Here is a 21587-nt window from a genome sequence, read left to right on the forward strand (position 1 = left end):
GAGTGTGTGTGTGTGTGTGTGAGCGTGTTTGAGTGAGTGAGTGTCTGTGTGTGTGTGTGTGTCTGTGCGTGTTTGAGTGAGTGAGTGTCTGTGTGTGTGTGTGTGTCTGTGCGTGTTTGAGTGAGTGAGTGTCTGTGTGTGTGTGTGTGTCTGTGCGTGTTTGAGTGAGTGAGTGTCTGTGTGTGTGTGTGTGTCTGTGCGTGTTTGAGTGAGTGAGTGTCTGTGTGTGTGTGTGTGTCTGTGCGTGTTTGAGTGAGTGAGTGTCTGTGTGTGTGTGTGAGTGTCTGTGTGTGTGTGTGTCTGTGCGTGCGAGTGAGTGTCTGTGTGTGTGTGTCTGTGCGTGTGAGTGAGTGAGTGTCTGTGTGTGTGCGTGTGCTACCTGGTCTTTGACGCTGTCCCCAGTAAACATGTATTTGATGTGGTACAGGAAGTCACAGATGGGGTCCATATAGGCCAGGTGTTTACTGTGCTGGTCCACAGCCTGAAGCATCTCATAAAACGCCACTCCAATCTGAGAGAGGAGGAACACATTCATCTTAACTCACAAGACAGCAAAGACCTCATGATATTCATCACAACACAGATTACGATTCAATACACTCGGATTCAAATCATTCTGATTCATTAATATCAATGGCGGCAAGATTCATCTTTAACGAGCCGAAGAGAGTGCAAGTCACACCTCTGTTCATCAATTTGCACTGGCTACCAGTAGCTGCTCGCATTAAATTCAAGGCATTAATGTTTGCCTACAAAACCACCACTGGCTCTGCACCCCTTTACCTAAATTCATTACTTCAGAGTTATGTGCCTCTAGAAGCTTGCGTTCTGCAAGTGAACGGCGTATTATTGTGCCATCTCAAAGAGGCACAAAATCACTTTCACTGACTTTTTCATTAACTGTTCGCTCCTGGTGGAATGACCTGCCCAAATCAATCCCAGCAGCTGAGTCCTTAACCATCTTCAAGAAACGACTAAAAACACATCTGTTCCACCTTTATTTGACCCTCTAACTCTAGCACTTTCTATTCTATTTTAATTCTACTTTATCTATTTATCTTTTTTTATTAAAAAAAAAAACCTAACACTAGGCCTTCTATTTTTTCTATTCTATCTACTTGTTTTTCTTTGTGTGTGTGTGTGTGTATAATATATATATATATATATATCTTGCTACGTGTACTGCGTTAGGCTAACTGAGACTTGTCATTTGCACTTACATATCATTGCTCTTTTGTTGATTTTGATTGCTTCTATTGTCCTCATTTGTAAGTCGCTTTGGATAAAAGCGTCTGCTAAATGACAATGTAAATGTAAACGTAAAACATGATTTTATTTTTCCCATGATTTCATATTTTTGTATTCAATGTGTTTTTTTTTCTATATTAAACTCATAGCATTATTTATGTAATTGTCATAGCAGTGTAAATGCATTCATGTATCTTTGAGTCTGTATAAATACATCTAAATGTAAATACATCTTTGTCAATACTGCACACCCTTATTTCTTACCCTCAAGTAATGCCAAAAGACTATATATTTTGGATTGGCCCAGTCAATGCACATGTCCAGCGCAGAGTGAAGGCCGAGCGCAAGATAAAAGACCAGCTGTTGACTTTGTGACTTTTATTTTATTTTATCATTCATAGTAACACCAGCGGTCCATCTCAGCTATATACAGTCTCTGATATTAATTACATTTGGTAACTGGTTATAGCGTGTGGGTGGTAGAAGAGCGTAAGCATGATCAGAGTGATATTCATGAGTTTGGGTCTTCACTGGAGTAACTGGTATTGGTTAATTTTTGGTACTAGCACGTTTGATGAGGATGGTGTAAGCGCTGGCAGCTCAACTGGATGAGATGGGAGTGTTCAGTAAAGGAGAGAGAGCATAAGAAGCTTGAGGGTTTGTGGGTAAAAGTGCAGTGTGCTCGGTGTGTAAAGAGCACTTTCATTAGCTGGACTGCTTCAAACAGCCCCAGAGGAGCTCAGCATGTACTACTTGCCTCGGCTGAAGCGCTCTCTATATGTGTGTGTGTGTGAGCTGCTTCTCCGTCCGCTGCATATGTGCGGCATGTTCAGAGGCTTGTGTCAAGGTGAGTGTGACTGTGAAATGGGCAGGTGTGTTTGTGTGAGTGAGTGTGTGTGTGTGTGGCTATACCTCCAGCATGCATCTGGTCCTCTCCTGCTGGAAGCGCTGCAGAAACGGCCCCACCAGGTGATACACGTACAGCAACTGGAACTCCGTCTTCACGATGGGCTTCAGCACCTCTGAGAGGAACCTCACACACACACACACAAATCACGTGAAAACCATGGTTAAAATCACTGCAACACCAAGATGAAGACACCACTGATCAATCAATAATCACACACATTGACAAACTGTATTCAGTCTAACACAATACTAACTGCAGGCTGTTTAAGGAGGAAGAAATGTAGCAATTTCTGCATGAATCGAGAAGGAATTTGGCTGCAGTGGTGTCCGTGTGTGAGTGTTTAACTACAGCTCTGAACACATCTGAGTCACAATGAGTGTGTTTAATGAAGATTGGTTCACAGCGGATGACATCACCATCATGATCGATCCGCCCTGAGCTCATCCAATCAGAACATTAAACCCATTTTCATGACATTTTTTGCTCATCGGGTTGAAACCCAATGACCTTCTGTTATTGATCATGTCAGGACTGGAGCTTCGTGAATCTGCTCACAGCTGAAGTGTGTGTCACTCTCAAATGCTTTCTCTCTGTTGAATGTTCAACACTGGAACTCGAATGAGAATGAGTCGAATAAGTGCAAATAAATGACAGTGTTCAAGTGGCGTCACATTCACACGAGTGGACAGGCTGTGGATGCAGCGGCTGCGGGAGTGAGCCACACACACCAGCATTCAGAGGTTTAAGCGTTTCATCAGATGGGGAGTGTGCTGATATTCCCCCGTCGCCGCAGATGGAGTGTGTCAGACGCTGTGAACCGTGTCCTATCACAGCTCCTGCAGGAGCTGCCTGTCACTGAATGATCAGTGTGTGCATGGCCACGATCCCAGACATCACAGTGCTGTCAGCACAGACACATCAAAACAAACAAGAGCATATGACTGCTGCACGAGGCACAACACAACACACACACCACTGCTCAGACGTTTGGACTCAGTATGATTGTTTTTTTTTTAAGAAATTAATACTTTTATTCAGCGAGGATGCATTAAAGTGACAGTAAAGACATTTACATTGTTACGAAAGATTCCATTTCAAATAAATGCTGTTCTTTTGAACGTTCTATTCATCTGTGAATCCTGAAAAATAAAACGTGTCACAAGCAGCACAACTGTTTTCAACATTGATAACAATCAGAAATGTTTCTCGAGCAGCAAATCAGCAAATTAGAATGATTTCTAAAGATCATGTGACACTGAAGACTGGAGAAATTATGCTGAAAATTCAGCTTTGATTCAGTTCAGTTCAGTTCAATTTTATTTATATAGCACATTTAAAAACAACCATGGTTGACCAAAGTGCTTAACAATGTCCAGAAAAACACACACACAAACAAGACGAATACAGTAAAAAAAAAAAAACATCACAATGTCTCAGCTCAGCTCGAAATAAAAGCCAAGGAATACAGGTGGGTCTTAAGTAATGACTTAAAAATTCCAACAGTCTGAGCAGTTCTTATGTGTACAGGTAAACTATTCCACAAATTAGGTGCCACCACTGAAAAAGCTCGGTCACCTTTATTTTTTAACCTGGCTCTCGGAACATCGAGGAGCACCTGATTGGACGACCTCAGCGCTTTAACAGGAGTGTAGACATGTAAAAGCTCTGATAAATAAGCAGGCGTCAAACCATTTGAAATCTTAAAAACAAACAATAAAATCTTGAAATCAATCCTGAAGCGGAAAGGAAGCCAGTGTAGTGAAGCTAAGACAGGGGTAATGTGCTCATACTTTTTAGTCCCAGTTAGAAGCCGAGCTGCTGCATTTTGGACTAACTGTAAGCATTGAAGAGATGACTGATCCAAACCAACATATAAAGAGTTACAGTAGTCTAGTCTAGACGTTATAAAAGCATGAATTACACTTTCAAACTCCTTATGTGGCAGGTAGGGCTTGACTTTAGCCAACAGTCTCAGTTGAAAGAAACTGGCTTTTACAACAGAACTAATGTTTTTCAGATTTAAAAGCACTGTCAAAAATCACACCGAGATTCTTGGTAAATGGACGAACATACAAACCTAAATTACCAAGTGCATCTACACAAGCACTTAAATCCCCAGGATGACCAAACACAACAATCTCAGTCTTATTTTCATTAAGACAAAGAAAGTTCTGATCCTGCCATGTTTTTAAATCTCTCAGGCAATTTAGTAATGACAGAAATTAGGTTTTGTCATTTGTTTTGACAGGCAAATACATTTTTACATCATTCGCATTACAGTGGAAGGAGATATTGTGCTTTCTAAAAAATATACCCCAGGGCAGCATATACAAAGAAAACAACATAGGACCCAATATTGACCCTTGGGGGACGCCACAAAAAAGAGGGGCAACAGATGAAGAAAATTTACCAAGGTGAACAGAAAAACTTCTGTCTGTCAAATACGACTGAAACCATTTAAGGGCTATGCCCTTAATGCCGACACACTGTTCCAAGTCTAGATAAAAGAATTGAGTGGTTGACCGTATCAAAGGCCACAGTCAAATCCAAAAGGACTAAAACAGCAGTCCACAGTTAAAAGAAGATCATTAGAAACTTTTAAAAGAGCAGTTTCTGTACTGTGACAGGGCTTAAAACCAGACTGAAATTTTTCATAAATACTACATTCATCAAGAAATGATTGAAGTTGATTAAAAACAACTCTCAATACGACTGAAACCATGTAAGGGTTATGCCCTTAATGCCGACACACTGTTCAAGTCTAGATAAAAGAATTGAGTGGTTGACCGTATCAAAGGCCGCAGTCAAATCCAAAAGGACTAAAACAGCAGTCCACAGTTAAAAGAAGATCATTAGAAACTTTTAAAAGAGCAGTTTCTGTACTGTGACAGGGCTTAAAACCAGACTGAAATTTTTCATAAATACTACATTCATCAAGAAATGATTGAAGTTGATTAAAAACAACTCTCTCCAAAACTTTCGATAAAAAGGGGAGTTTAGATATAGGTCTAAATTTAGACAAAATTGAAGGATCCAAGTTATTCTTTTTTAGAAGCGGTTGCACAATGGCATGTTTAAAAACAGCTGGTACACATCCTGAGCTGAGAGATGTATTAACCAAAGATACAATGCTTGGCTCAACAGTGTCAAAGACATCTTTAACTAAGCGTGCAGGAATACTGTCAAGGGGGCAGTTTGCAGGACGTAGCTGTTTAACTATGTCAGAAAGATAGGAGAATGTAACCGGCTCAAACTGTTGAAAGAAGATACAACGCTTGGCCCAACAGTGTCAAAGACATCTTTAGTTAAGCGTGCAGGAATACTGTCAAGGGGGCAGTTTGCAGGACGTAGCTGTTTAACTATGTCAGAAAGATAGGAGAATGTAACAGGCTCAAACTGCTGAAAGACAGCTGGGCAAAAAGTGAAATCAAGGGAGTCACTGATAACCGTGATGGGTGGAAAACTAAGACCAGCAATTTTGTCCACAAAATATTTCAGAAAGTTTTCACATAATATTAAAGATGGCACAATACAATCTGAATCACGTGGGTTAACAAGAGAGTTAAAAACATTAAAAAGAACCTGAGGCCGCTGGCTGTTACTGGCTACAAGGTCGGGAAAAAATGTAAGTTTTAGCAGATTTAACTGCTCTCTGGTATTTACATAATGCGTCCTGCATCATTTCGAACGAGATATTTAGTTTATCTTTTTTCCACTTTCTCTCAGCTACTCTGCAGGTACGTCTGAGAGAGCGGGTAGTGTCATTTATCCAGGGTTCTTGATCACAGGAATAAATGACAGTTTAACAGATATTCACATAGAAAACAGCTATTTTAAATTCTAATAATATTTCACAATATTACTGTTTCTACTGTATTTTTAAACAAATAAATGCAGACTTGGTGAGCAGAAGAGACTTTTTTCAAAAACCGACCACAAATTATGTAAATTACATGAACTACCTTTAAAGCCAACAGAAAATCTGAATTGATTTACTTTAATAATGCACAGCTCCTACTGTGATCGACTAAACAGCATGTTATTACAATGATAAATTTGTCTTTATCATCTTTTATCAATACCTGCTCTGCTTCTGAAACAACTTTTCAGATGATGTTACGAAATCCATCTTTTTCAAGCCATGCAGCCTCACTCTGGTACAAAACTGACCATCATACTTAAGTAAAAAGCGTTACGAACAACTAACGAGGAGTCAGTTTGTGCACAGGCAGCATTCTGTCATAGCTGACACACAGAACAACAGACTCGAGCACAGAAGTGTGTTCATGCTCAATCTGAGAGCACTGATGGCGTCTCTGTGGATGTGATGTGTTGTTCTGTGGTGGGATGAGGAGTGTGTGGAGGCAGCAGGTGAAGTGATCTCAGCTCATCACTGACTCATCCTCACACACACACACACACGCACACACACTCTCTCACACACACACACGCACACACGCACACACACTTAGCTGCAACTCACAACTCAACCACAGCATTTATCTATTTATCAGGGCATCTAAGTTAAGGCTTTTTAAGATCTGCACTAATAAAATTCATACTGTTTGTCCATTCAGAACAAACCCATACAATCTGAAATCATGCATCTCAGATTCTTTCAATTGATTAAATGGGCTGTGGCACAAATTCAACAAGGACATATACGGTTTATCAGCAAAACAGGGTAACTTCAAATCTAAAATACACAAGACAGGTTCTATTCAATATGTACTGAAATCGGTTTATGTACCAATATACCACATACAAAATAGCGGTCAAGCGATATTAGATTTTGCTGATACAATAATAAAGCATTTACAAATAGATTACAGATATTGTGCTGAAACTAGTAAAATTCCAATGTGTTAAAAAAGGTTTATTGTCTTTCCTTCCTGTGATGTGGTGAAATTAAATGCCAGATACACTTTATTGATCACCAAAAAAGAAAGATTCTATGCATAATGAGGGACTTTTAATTATAAACCACCCAGAAATACTCTTATTTTGAAATGGATCTGCTTCACTACTTCAAACAGATATGAGGGAGATCAAATATGCATCTCACAACGCTATAAAGTATGTGCATAAATGTGCGGTATTCACTGATTGAGAACCGATCTGAAACTGAGAGCCTGTAAAACAACAGCACCATGTTTGTACTTTAAAACATGCAGCGCTCATATTTATTTAAAGAAATCATAGGCTTTTAAAGTTTGGTCATTTAAATTATGTCGTATCATGATTACCGTTTTTTTGCCCACATTTAAACCTCTTGAAATGATCATTAAGCCTTTTAAGTATTTAAGATTTTTTATGACCATAAATTAGTTTTTACTGAATTCAAGGCTTTTTAAGGAACCGCAGGGACCCTGATTATTGGTCAGAATGCATCCTAACTTTAAGAATGAAAACAATGTAGTTTAATGGCTGCTAAGATGGCCAGTAAAGGTGTCTCTGCCCCACTGGCAGGTGTGGTGAACGGTTCAGTGTGCAGGGTGTTTTTGAGACGGGCGTGAGGTCTTACTTGGGTATGAGGGAGAGCTGTCCGATGCTGGAGTGATGCCACACGGCGTGAGCCAGCGCCAGAATGTAGCTGCAGTGCATCTCTGAGTACGAGCGGTGACAGGCGGTGAAGTCCAGCAGCTGGAACGGGTAACCCACCCACTCCGTCTCCGAACTCAGAACCGCACTGCTGATCACACTCACAATACGGTCGTGAAGCACGATCCAGTACGGCTCCTGACAGAGAGACAGACGGAAAGCACGAGAAATTACATGAACTCAGTTCAAATCATTTGTCAATTATGGCTCCAAAAACAGTGACTACAAACATCTCAGGTCTCATCCATGAAGCAGGGTTATTATTAAAACTAAAACGATAAAAAAATTCTTACTTGAAATAAAATAAATGCTAACTGAAACACAGTAATTATTTTACTGTAAACATTTTAATTCAGCTAGTTGCCAAGGAAACAGTCATCATTTAACCTGATGTAATAAAAATAATTAAAATTATAAAAACTATATCAACACATAAAAAAAGAAAAAGCACATAAAATTGCTAAAACGGTAACACTTTATTTTGATAGTCCACTTTTAGACATTCTACTGACAGTAAGTAACTTTGCAACTACATCTCAACTAGCAGTCATTAGAGTATTAGTAGACTGTCTGCTTAATATCTGCTAACACTTTTGATGGGTCCACAACATTCAACATACTGACTATAAGAGTCTTTGCAAGTATATGTCAACTTATTCTACTAACCCTAAACCTAAGCTAAGTCTACTCTTAGTAGCCATGTAGTTGCAAAGTTACTAATAGTTAGTAGAATGTCTAAAGTGGACCATCAAAATAAAGTGTAACCGCTAAAACTTTAACAAAACTAATTTAAAGTATTAATAAAAACTGAAACAATATTTCAATGATACTAAAATAACACTGCTGTGAACTTGACAATTACTGTCTCAGGTGCTGCATGTAACCCTAGCGGTCCAATGAGCATTATTCATCACAAGTCAGCGCTAACTCTGCTGTACGAGAGAAAGAGTAGATAAGTGAATGAAGATGGTGTGCGTACAGGCAGGGCAGTGATGACCAGGCCGATAGCGTTCATCCACGCTGTGATGTTCTCCCGAGGAACCAGCGGTTGGCTGCAAAACACACATTCATCATTCAACACACCACTGTTACATATGAACGTGTGTGTCTGTGCATCTCCTGACACAGGATCACAGGTGGCAGGGATGAACTCTGACCTCTTGAGCACGACATTGAGCAGAGCGTTGCCCACGTCTTTCCCCGGCACGGCCAGAGCCATGAGCTCCACACAGGTGACGTGTAGCGCGTGAGCGGCCGGGTTTGGAAACTCGTTAAACCGCCAGTCACAGTTGGGGAACGGTCCTGGAGATTTACCTGCCATGGGTAGCACCGGTTAAGGAAGGGTTTCTTGACTCTTCTCTTGCCACATTCAACATCTGACACTTTTGCAAGACACTTTAAACCAGGAGCTCAGCTCCAGCCCTGATCAAACTCACCTGGCTGCCTGTAATTTCCCAGTAATCCTCGATTAGCTGGTTCAAGGGTGTTTGATCGGATTTGGAGCTAAACTCTGGAGGACTTAGGAATTACAATACTAATATTAAGGGTCGTCTTTGCTTTCATATTTATGCAGAAAAACATAGGGAGACCATAAAGCTTCTATTTTGGTGACAACAAATTTATAAGCAATTTTGTGAAGATCATTGGTGTGTTGCATTTTCAAATGCATGTTATGAGCGACTCAAACTCACAGCACTTGCAGAGATGGGGTTTGTTTGGAGCAGCGTTTACTGTGAACCGAGCCGCTCTGAGACACTGAAAACGCTGACAGATCATGAGTAGCTCACGTCTAAAATAACAGTGGAACGCTTCACTATGAACATGCATCAGACTCTCTCTCTCTCTCTCTCTCTATATATATATATATATATATCTATATCTATATATATATATATATATATATATATATATATATATGTGACCCTGAAGCACAAAAGCAGTCTTAAGTCGCTGGGGTATATTTGTAGCAATAGCCAAAAATACATTGTATGGGTCAAAATTATTGATTTTTCTTTTATGACAAAAATCATTAGGATATTAAGTAAAGATCATGTTGCATGAAGATATTTTGTAAATTTCCTACCGTAAATATATCAAAACTTAATTTTTGATTAGTAATATGCATTGCTAAGAACTTCATTTGGACAACTTTAAAGATGATTTTCTCAATATTTAGATTTTTTTGCACCCTCAGATTCCAGATTTTCAAATAGTTGTATCTCAGCCAAATATTGTCCGATCCTAACAAACCATACATCAATGGAAAGATTATTTATTCAGCTTTCAGATGATGCATGAAACTCAATTTCGAAAAATTTACCCTTATGACTGGTTTTGTGGTCCAGGGTCACATATATATATATATAATTCAATTGTAGCCTTTGCGATTGTGTTCTCATAACCATGCACTGTTAGAATCTATAAATAGCAGTTTTATGTTTCATATACTCGCCAGTGCATAGTTTTCTTTCTCGTTTAAGGCCACCTCGTGCTCCTCACGCAGTCACCATGCCCTGATGTGACAGCGCTGGCTGTGGTTGCTCAGTTAAGGATATTATCCACGAGCCGCCCGATGAGTTTGCAGTAGTACGTGTCGTCGGGGATCCAGACGTTGTCGTCCCGGGGGTTCATGGCACACTTCAGGTATGTCTCGCTGAGACACCAGCCAGGTGTACGGTTGTCCTTGAGCGAGCTCATGATAGCGTGCACCAGCTTCCTCTTCAGGTTGGTGCGATCTCGCAGGTGTCTCTCGTAATAGTGCAGCGTGTTGTACAGGTACGTCACCGGACGATCTGCACGCACACAGTTTTAGGATAACAGTAAAAAGTTTGATTTCAGTTTAACTATTTCAATATATAAACAATAACACTTTTAATTCCCAGTGCCTGTCATGACTCTCACCATGGAACTTGTAGAGCCCCCCCAGGTGATCGAGCAGCGTCTCCAGAGACTTGGACACAGGCAGCAGCTCCAGGAAGCGATGGATGACGATGTCGAACACAGGAAGGAAGCGCAGACACACGTTACCGAAGTAGATGGGCAGGTACTGTAAGTGCAGCTGAATGGGAGGGTTGACCTGCTCTGCCAGACCTTCGAAGTACAGCTTCTCTGGATACTTCTGCACAGGACACAGCAAAGGGGCTCATTACTAATATAACCAGGTTAGTATTCAGAGACAGCTATAATAAATCAAAACGCTGTTGTTTTTGCCAAAACCATTACCTGGACCAAAAATACACTGCTGGCTGAATTCAGCTGAACATTTATGTTAGCATGTCATAGGTTATAGGCGGCTTACATACCTCTTAAAGGGACAGCTCACTCAAAAATGAACATTCTGTCATCATTTACTGACCCTGTTCATATTCAAAACACAGATGAGGACATTTTTAATGAAACCTGAGAGATTTCTGTCCCTCCATTTAAAGTCTATGGAACCAAAACTTTGATGCTTTCAAAAGTTCACATTGTAAAAGTGGTTTAACACAAGTCTTCTGGCCAATGAGGTTTGTTCTCATGCGTCAAAGAACATTTAAGCTTCCATTTACCATATTTGATGAGCTCCATGTATGTGTGTTTATCAATTTTTTATATGTGAATACAAGCGTAAATTAAAGAAAGATGTTCTCCAGATGTTAACTGATGGACTGGAGTGCTGTGGATTACTTGTGGATTATTGTGATGTTTTTATCAGCTGTTTGGACTCTCATTCTGACGGCACCCATTCACTGTAGAGCATCCATTGCTGAGACACTGATGCAATGCTACATTTCTCCAAACCTGATGAAGATACAAACTCATCCTAATCTCGGATGGACTGAGGGTGAGCACATTTTCAACAAATTCTCATTTTTGGGTGAACTATTCCTTTAAATCTATTCATCATATAAAGCGATCATGTCTCTTCACAGGTCTTTACCACGTCTTTATAAACTTTTTGAAGCATCAAAGCTTTGGTTGCACGGTTACAGAAATCTCTCAGGTTTCATTAAAAATATCCTCATATGTGTTTTTAAGATGAACAAAACTCACACAGGTTCGGCATGACATGAGGGTGAGTAAATATGGACAGATTTTTCATTTCTGGGTGAACTATTCCTTTAAGACTGGCACAGTTTTGTAGATTTCCGTCTTTTCCCAGTAGATAACAGCTGTACTGCATGTTAGAGAACAGCTGTTGAGGACTTTACCAAGTGCACCGATAAACATCAAGAATACGGCGCTCTTCTGAACTCGCGTGTTGTCTTTGGTCTTAGTTTGAACATCATGGTCAGGTCAGATCAGTTCAAACTGTGTGTTTGCCATTCAGCACAAATACACAAGAGATGAAATGTCAAGGCAATCTGGGGTCAATCTCTCCTTAAAATGCCACAGAGAAGTGAAGATGGGAGGGGGGATAATAACTGTGTGCTTATGACATTTCAGACAGCCATCAAGCTTGATACTTAGCCGAATATCTTGAACCGAGATGGTTTTCTGTTTCATCTCTAAAGGTCAAGTATAGTACTATACACAAATCCATAACTAACGTACATCTGTGAGAGGACACTGCTGAACCGCGTTGTTGTGTCTGTACACAAATGTGTATTTACACCGTTTGGTAAGCTTGGCAAGAGGTTGTCTGAGAGTGAAGGGCATTACGTTCAGTAAATCAAGCACAGTACAGTCAGAAGAAAAGAGAGGCCTGTCACAAGGCTGCAACGATGAGTGTTTCTGAGGAGGAATAATCACTGGATTAGTGAAAGTTTGTGAGCTTCATGCATCTTCAGAGTTTTGTTAGAGACTCTTAGTAAGTAAATGTGACATGCTCAAGCACAACTGTATATTCTGGTTTGTTTTGTCTGTAATCAGTAATGGATGGATGGAAAATCTGAGACACACATTTTTCCAATAATTTGCTGTACAAGCTTTATGGACACTGCTGCTGACATTATCTAATGTGCCATTGTGTGCTCGCTGTGTGTTTGTAATGCATGTTTGTTTGTTTTTCCCCCAGGTGATTCTAAAGATTTTATTGGTCATGTCAGTCAATCATAGTGCTGAATGCATACAAATGCTGAAACAAATACTAACTACATCCTAACCTTAACCTTAGACTAGCACTGGCAGCACATCCTGATAGATTGAGCATTACTGTTTGTTGCACTGAAAAGAAAAAAAACTGTAGAACTTTACTGTAAAAAATACGGTAGCAACATTTTAGTTTTGACAGCTTGAGCTGAAATTTACAATATGTGACCCTGGAGCACAAAAGCAGTCTTAAATCGCTGGGGTATATTTGTAGCAATAGCCAACAATACATTGTATGGGTCAAAATTATAAATTTTTCTTTTATGCCAAAAATCATTAGGATTTTAAGTAAAGATCATGTTCCATGAAGATATTTTGTAAATTTCCTACCGTAAATATATCAAAACTTAATTTCTGATTAGTAATATGCATTGCTAAGAACTTCATTTGGACAACTTTAAAGATGATTTTCTCAATATTTAGATTTTTTTGCACCCTCAGATTCCAGATTTTCAAATAGTTGTATCTCAGCCAAATATTGTCCTATCCTAACAAACCATACATCAATGGAAAGCTTATTTATTCAGCTTTCAGCTGATGTATGAATCTCAATTTCGAAAAATTGACCCTTATGACTGGTTTTGTGCTCCAGAGTCACATATTGTAAATTTACATTTACTGATGTGTCAATATACCAACCTACTGAAGTACTAAAATCTGTTTTTTACATTAATAATGTACTGACAACCATCCTAAAAACAAAGGTGATAAAGAGGTGCCGCAAACTGAGGTAAATATTAACATATAGATGGAGAACACAGTGCAATAAATGCAATAAATATGAAGTAAATTCCTAGTATATATCTGATATGTAAAAAAAAAACCATCAAATGTGAGCTGTCACACAGAGGATTCTGGGAATGTCAGTTTACAGTTTTCCACTGTAAATAAGATGACTTGTTATTTTTCACTTCCAAAAACTGTCAATTTAAATTACATGAAATGTCCGATAAGACCTATTCCTGTTTTTCACTAAATAAAGTAAGGGAGCTGACTATAACACAATTTTAACAGGTTTTTACCATTGTTTTTCACAGTCTTTTACCATTAAAATCAAGATAATTATTTACAGTATGCAATCGGATCCATCCATGATATTACTGAACTCTGAGATCTGAACTTTTCTTGACAGGTGACTGCATGACTGAGTGGAGCTCAGAACTGATCTGGGGAAGAATCCCGTGTTGTTAGCGTGTAGCAGGCTGTGTGTGTGTGATACCTTGTGGTAGGTCATGTGTTTGGTGTGCCAGTCGCTCTGCAGCCAGTGTTCGGGAGCGTTCTCCTTCACGAAATCACTGACGCGGTTGCGGAAGTCGTTGGGTTTGAGGAGGAGGAGCTGGATGATGAAGTAGCAGACCTGAGCCTCGTTCCCCTCGTGACTCCTCATCGCCTGCGTGGAAACACACAACCTTCAGTCTATTTGTTTGGAAACGTTTGTTCAGTGTAGCGTGTTGACACAGCAGAGCTCTCAGGAAATGCTTCCCAGTGTGTGTGTGATTTTCTTCATCAGTGCATGGAAACGGGATCTGATCTTCAGACTGGGCTGAACAGCACAAAAGCGCAGCAGGTCGCTGTGCACTGCAGGAAGGGTCAGTGTCACTGATGTGAGCGCTCGATCGGGACTGATAAATGGAGCATGTACAGTAACAGCAGGAAGCTGACTGATCAGCAGTCGAGCTGGCCTTCTGTTAGTTTCTGACACACCGATAATGTTTCACATGCAGCTTTACTCACATGCTGCGCTAACAGGCCAATAAATCCATGAGTCAAGCATGAAACGAAGCACAGCTGAATCACTGGAAATACAAACATACCACTTTTTGAAAACGATTACATGCAGTCAAAGCACTCAGCGATGATGAATCTGCATTGTGGATTTTGGAATAGATTTAAATAACGCCTCTGATTTAAACCTCAGTGGCACAAATGCAGTTTACTTTCCATTGATTAGGTCTTTCAACCGTCTTTTTCAAACGATTTAATGACTGGTTTGCATAATCACTCACTGAAGTCCCAGAGTATTTGGTGTGACTGTTTTGCTTTAAAGACTAGGAGCTACATGAACTAAACCTGATGATCAAGTTCTTCAGCATGATCTGAGATCATCCATAAGCTTCACTGGACAATGAGATCATGCTCAGAGACACCCATTTACTGTTATCTGATTAGTCTTCTAGAAATAGTGCTCAAACAGCAATGTTTATTATTTAGTTCATGGTATATATCATAGATTCTTTTTATTTCCAAGCTCAAATTACATTTTGAAACACAAATCTTCAATGCATTCTCTCTTCAGATCTCACTTGATGTAAGCACATGTTGCCATTATATTGGTGCATATAAACGTTTATAAATACATTTACTTAGTATTTGGATAGCTAGATCTGAAAGTTACTTATAGGCAATATAATGTCTATTGGGGGAGCATCAAAATAAAGCGCTAGCAGATATTAAGTAGACGGTCGACTAATACTCTAATGACTGCTAGTTGCAGAGTTACTTATAGTTAGAAGAACGTCTAAAAGTGTTACCAAAAATATAATTCCTTGTGTTTATTTAGTGAAAACTAAAAAATAATAGTGAAATAATGGCTAAATAAATACAGGGTTTCCGCAGGATTTTTAAGCTCAAATTTAAGACTTTTTAAGACCTGCACAAATAAAATTAATACCATATGAGCGGGGTAGGGCAATGTCTATAGTAACATATTAAACTGTAAAATGACTGTAAAAAGCATGATTTACAGTTCAGATACAGGTTTTCACAAAACCAAAAAGTTTTATAAAATGATACACTTCACATTTAAGCCTTTAAACCATTTTTAATAAGATGGATGAGCCTAAAGTATTAATTTAATCAATTATCAAATCAATTATTACATTAATTAAATAACCTCTAAATATATTTTACCGTCTTAATTATTTAGATTTTTATAATGCATTATCTACTTGTTGATCCACTAGTTCACATTTACAATTCTGTGTGTTTGCTGTGTAAAAACATGGGTTGATTTTCACATTTGTCTGCACAAAAACAGCAGAAGGGCTGATTGAAAATGCACATTCATTCTCTGCCAGCAGGAGGCGTTTCAGAACGGCAGAAATACAGCAGTTTCCCCCGATAACAGCAGTACACAAAGCAGCGCAGCTGACTCTGAAACGTGCAGAACTCATATTTAATCAATGAAATCACAGCCTTTTGAAGTTTAATCATCACATTAAGCCGTATCACAATTCTTGTCTTTCCGTCCCTCCTGAAATCCTAATTAAGACTTTCTTGTACCATTTAAGGCTTTTTATGGCCTTACATTTGATACAACTAAATTTAAGACTTTTTAAGGACGCGCGGGAAGCCCTGTAAATAAGATTATGCTGAAACTTCAACAGTAACTGTGTGCGGATACAGCTGTCACTGTGGAATTAATTAAGCTCCTGACCTGTGAAATAGGCTCGAGTTGCAGATTATTGTGCTGTTATTGACTGGTCACTGCAGAGTTATTTGAGAGGCATTATTTACGAGGTGAAGTAAGAATGTGGTGAGAGGTGCTGTGGCAGGACAGGACGAGGTCAGAGGTCAGAGGTCAGGGCTCACCAGGCACAGGATGAGTCTGTCTAGCGTCACGATGTTGTACTTCCACACCATGTCGTTGAGGATCTCGATGCACTTGTTGAGCTGCTGTCCTCCTGCTGATGTGCTGAACTCGTACACTAGGAAGTCTGCAAACGTCCGCACATGGGCCACCAGCGCCCGCGCCCCGATGCGCTCCAGCACCCTGAGGAGAGGACAGATAACATGTTAGTCGGGCATTATCATTCATCTGATATCAGTTCGGCTGCTATGAAAGCTGCTTTTAACTTCTTTTCTTTTGATACACACATTTGATACTAGGGCTGCACGATAAATCGCATGCGATATTTAATGCGCATCTTGTCAGTAAAGCCGGTTCTGTAATCAGCGGTAAATCTCCATCACGTGCGTGCTTTCACATTGAGCAGCATTAACTACACAGAGCCGTTGTTCACTGACGAGCAGCGCAAAACCACGTTCATATTTTGCACATGTTTTGCGCAGCTCGTCAGTGAACAACGGCTCTGTGTAATTAATGCTGCTCAATGTGAAAGCACACACGTGATGGAGATTGTGTAATCAGATTTACCGCTGATTACAGAACCGGCTTTACTGACAAGATGCGCATTAAATATCGCATGCGATTTATCGTGCAGCCCTATTTGATACACAGATTTCTAAAGCCTCTAAACGATCAACATGAGCAAACGTTGCTGTTAAGCCTGTCGCACACAATCTACTCCATGCTTCTGTCTCTGATTGATAGTTTAGAGTTTTTTATGAAGTCACAGCTCTTTTAGTGTAATTGTACAAGCGTCCAGCTTCAGCTGGAGCTTCACGTGTCTTTCTGCTGTCAGATCTTTACTGGTTTTTATCAAGTAAACGTCAGAATAACTGCAGTCATATTTCCAGATGAACACTTACTGGACTGAAGCAGCTTGGCTTTACTTATTCAGATATCTTTTTTTTTTTTGAGTAATGTTTGTTTGTCTCTCAATCATCATCAATCATCATGCAGTATTGTATTGCATCATATGTTCTGAAACTGCAGAGCTTTGATCATCAAACTATGCATTTAAATCTCATCTTACAAAGACAGATTATTGGATATATAGAGCGACGACTGATATTTATATCATTATATGTCAGTATCTGCTTACTGTTATAAAGATCTCATTGATTAACACTATAAGCAGCAGAATTTCATTATATAAATATCGGCATCTGCACCAAATTGCATATTTTTGCTCAGTTTGAGTCTCTGAATAAAACTCATCTGTTTTTTCCTCCATATTTACACTATATCAGACTTTATGAGCCAAAACACCCTGAAGCATCACATATGACACTCAACAAAACATACATATACAAAAGATTTTTGTTTAGATTTTGTTTAAAGGTTCAATAAACACTTCCATCATTCCATCAATGTATTAAAGAGTTTAGGCAATGTTACAGTATTACATCAGTGTAAAAGACACTGCGCTCGGCTCAGAGAAAACTCAGAGCAAAGCTACTGTCAAGAACTGGCTGCATCTCTCTGAAGAGACAGACAGAGATAAAGCAGTGAGAACAGAAGACAGCAGGAGTCAGGAAAGACTGAGAGAAAGAAGAAGAGAGCGAGTGATCGCACTGCAGATGTCTTCTGTAGGGTGAGAGAGATTCAGAGACGCTGATCACTGAAAATACACCAGAACCACTGGAATCTAGACCCTTATGAACTGGACTAAACCTGACCAACTCAAGTCCAAACCCAACAAAAAGCAACAGAGATGATGGAGAACAGGGCTGTCTTGCTCTTCTGAATTAAGAGTATGAATTCAGTGATAGCCTCATCACTCACATACTACTTTTCAAAAGTCTCTTCTGCTCACTAAGACTGCATTCATTTGACAAAAAATACAGCAAAATCAGTAAAATAGTGAAATATTATTACAGTTTAAAACAGCTGTTTTCTATGTGAATATCTGTTAAACTGTAATGTATTTCTGTGATGCGCAGCTGTATTTTCAGCATCATTACTCCAGTCTTCAGTGTCACATGATCTTCAGAAATCATTCTAATATGCTGATTTGCTGCTCAAGAAACATTTCTGATTATCATCAATGTTGAAAACAGTTGTGCTGCACAATATTTTTGTGGAAACTGTGATACATTTTATTTTTCAGGATTCTTTGATGAATAGAAAGTTCAAAAGATCAGCATTTATTTGAACTAGAAGTCTTTTGTAACATTATAAATGCTGTCAATTTTGATCAATTTAATGCATCCTAGCAAGTATTAATTATTAAATTTAAAAATATTAATTTCTTTCAAAAACATTTTTACTGATCCCAAACAGTAATGTACAAGTTCAATGGCATCCCCTAATATTGTAGTAAAAATGTGTCCTTAAACATTGTTATTACCATGTTATTTACATATAACACTCTTAAAAGTGTTAATTGTAGAGTCAGGAAGAGGATAAAAAATGATCATGAAAAACTAAATGATGAAGGAAACCTTGAACAGCATTACTGCTTCATGGGACAGAACAAACTACCAGGAAAGTAGAAGAGACGGAGAATAAGAACGAGCAGAGAACATTGGATTACATAAGCACTGGGATGACAAGCATCTGAATGCTGAGTCTGTGTTTACTGTAATCTGACAGTCTGAACATTCACACAGCGTGTGTATCCTGCAGCCTTTGATTGCTCTGAGAAAGAGACAGAAATGTCAGAAAGCCCTTAAACACATCTGTGCCCGCAGCACCGGCGGTGTGATGAGGCAGAGCTCATGACTGGTGAATAAAGTGGATAGCCCAGGCGGCGGGTCAGACCGCTCCATTCAGCCCAGCACAAGCAGCCTTTATACGGCCGAGAGCAGCTGCAGCCTCTGATGACAGTAGACCACACAAACACACACAACATACACAGATCAGCCATTCAAAGAGAGACAGATGAGTGCTGCAGACAGAACAGGGTGTTGTGAAACCACTGTCAGATGACACGAGAACAAAAAGATCAGCCAGAGCTACAGGAACACACACAAACCTCTACAGGGTCAGTGATTTCAGCTTAAGTCACTAATGAAGCAGTGCCAGTGGTAAAGAAAGTAGTGTGACAAAACAATTAGTTTGTGACAAAACAACTGGTTTTGGTCTACTACACAAACTCAAGCACGCATGAGACGCTCACAGTGTTTTTGGTGTCTGCGTCTCTCTATATGAGACATGAGCACATGAACTTCATCTCCAGAGCTGCTCTGAGAGTCACTTCAGCAGCTTTACACGGTTTACTTTGAGAAAAAACTACCGTCAAAATACACACTGAAACTATAAAGATCTTCACAGCAAACCGTCAAAATAAAAACTGTGACAGAAATATATTACAATTGTACCGTAGAATGTGCTTCTCAATAATGATAATAATTTTACTTTAAACTTAAAGGAAAAATTACAAAGTCTTTCTTCCATGCTTTAATTTTAACCGTAAACCTCTTATGTGCAGCACTTTGTTCGTCAAAAATAAAAGAAACTATTGAATTTTCATTTGATTGTTTTAAAAGATTGATTTTGATTGATTGAAGATGATTAGCACCCTTTTTAATAATACATTTATATTAAATCACAAACCCCCAAAAAATAAAAGAATTTCTGAAGAAATAAAAAATTTCTTAGGGCCCTATTATTCTAAATAATTTAATAAATTAAGCTGATATAGTTTTATGATTTCAACTAATTAGATATGCCTTTTGAATATTAATTAATCAATTTATTAAAATGGATCCCAGAAAAATTAAAACGGAAAACACAGAATTTGGGGAAAATAAAACTGAATTTGAAAAAAATAAAACATATTTCATAGGACCCTAAAATGTATTTAAATTTTAATAAATTGTTCTTAAATTGTATATGTTTCAAAATTTCAATTACTTTTTACTTTTTGATTACTAATCAATCTAACCATTAAAACTAAGTCCAGGGGAATTTGGGGAAAAAAATTAAACGGATTTCAAAGGGCCCTACATTGCTTAATGTTTTAATTTGAAAATGAAACAAAGCCTTACATTTCTATTTGTTGTTGTGCCGCTTCATACTCATATGGGTTAATTTGACGATACCGTGGAACATTAGCCGAGACAGATCCTAACTGGGCTTGAATAGTTGAGGCAGTCCTGGGAGAGCCTAGGAAAAGCACTTCAGTTTAGATTCCCTTGCTATACAGGCTTTAATGTTCTCCAAAGATTCAAACCATACTAGCAACAGTACCATTACTGCCAGGGTTTATTGGGGAGTAACTGAGTATCATCGGCATAGCAAGGCGAAACAGGTGAAATTAAATTTCTGAAAAACTGAGCTCAGGGGAGACATATAGAGTGTAAACAGCAGAGGTACTAAAACAGAGCCCTGAGGAACCCCGCAGTCTAGGAGGGCTGAAGGCAAAAAAAATTCCTCTACCTGCACTGCAAAATTCCTACCACTTAAGTAGGAGGCGAACTATAGTATAGCTATGCCCTGAACACCAACACAGTTCTGTTATCGATCTAGAACAACTGTATGGTCAATGGTGTCAAATGTTGCACTCTGATCCAATAATATCAAAATGGCACAGACCTGGGCCAAGAGAAAGGAGAATGTCATGTGTAACCTTTAAGAGAGTTGATTCTGCACTATACGTTAGTCTAAAGCCAGACAAAAGCAATCAAGAAGGATAAATTAGTTAAGATATGAATACAACTGCTGTAATTGACAATGGCAATTTCGAGAGTCTATAATTGGCCAATAAAGCAAGGTCAAGATGTGCTTTTTTAGGTAAAGGTTTCACAACTGCATGTTTTAAGTGTGCTGGAACTCCCCCATTTAATAATGAGCTGTTTATAATTGCAGTCACGTCTGTGTTCACTAGTGTTGTCAAAAGACCCGGTACTTCGGTACCAAGTCGGTACTAAAAAAATGAAAACGTTACGGTACCAGGTTTTTTTAAAGGGGTCATATGATGTTGCTAAAAAATCATTATTTTGTGTATTTGGTGTGATGAAATGTGTTTATGCGGTTTAAGGTTCAAAAAACACATTATTTTCTACATACTGTACATTATTGTTGCTCCGCTATGCCCCGCCTTTCTGAAACGATCCGGCGATCAACAGCGCGAAGTTGATGTATTTCCTCAGCGACCAGCACGGATCAGCTCCAGGCATGACGAAGCCA

The 21587-nt window shown here is 39.0% G+C and overlaps 1 protein-coding gene across 1 annotated transcript in view; it reads right to left on the reverse strand.

Annotated features, from left to right (window-relative positions):
• med23 (mediator complex subunit 23) overlaps positions 1–21587 on the reverse strand; it is a 61731-nt gene that overhangs the window by 4561 nt on the left and 35583 nt on the right. The window contains exons 20-28 of the mRNA XM_016469281.1: positions 16421–16601; positions 14049–14219; positions 10661–10877; positions 10315–10551; positions 8917–9082; positions 8739–8811; positions 7683–7897; positions 2161–2281; positions 380–511 (exon numbers count right to left, since the gene is read on the reverse strand). Coding sequence (XP_016324767.1) covers positions 380–511; positions 2161–2281; positions 7683–7897; positions 8739–8811; positions 8917–9082; positions 10315–10551; positions 10661–10877; positions 14049–14219; positions 16421–16601 — 1513 coding nt within the window. The remainder of the gene's footprint in view (positions 1–379; positions 512–2160; positions 2282–7682; positions 7898–8738; positions 8812–8916; positions 9083–10314; positions 10552–10660; positions 10878–14048; positions 14220–16420; positions 16602–21587) is intronic.

Source organism: Sinocyclocheilus anshuiensis, unplaced genomic scaffold (assembly GCF_001515605.1).
Source record: "Sinocyclocheilus anshuiensis isolate Anshui unplaced genomic scaffold, SAMN03320099.WGS_v1.1 scaffold1431, whole genome shotgun sequence".
Classification (NCBI taxonomy): Eukaryota; Metazoa; Chordata; class Actinopteri; order Cypriniformes; family Cyprinidae; genus Sinocyclocheilus; species Sinocyclocheilus anshuiensis.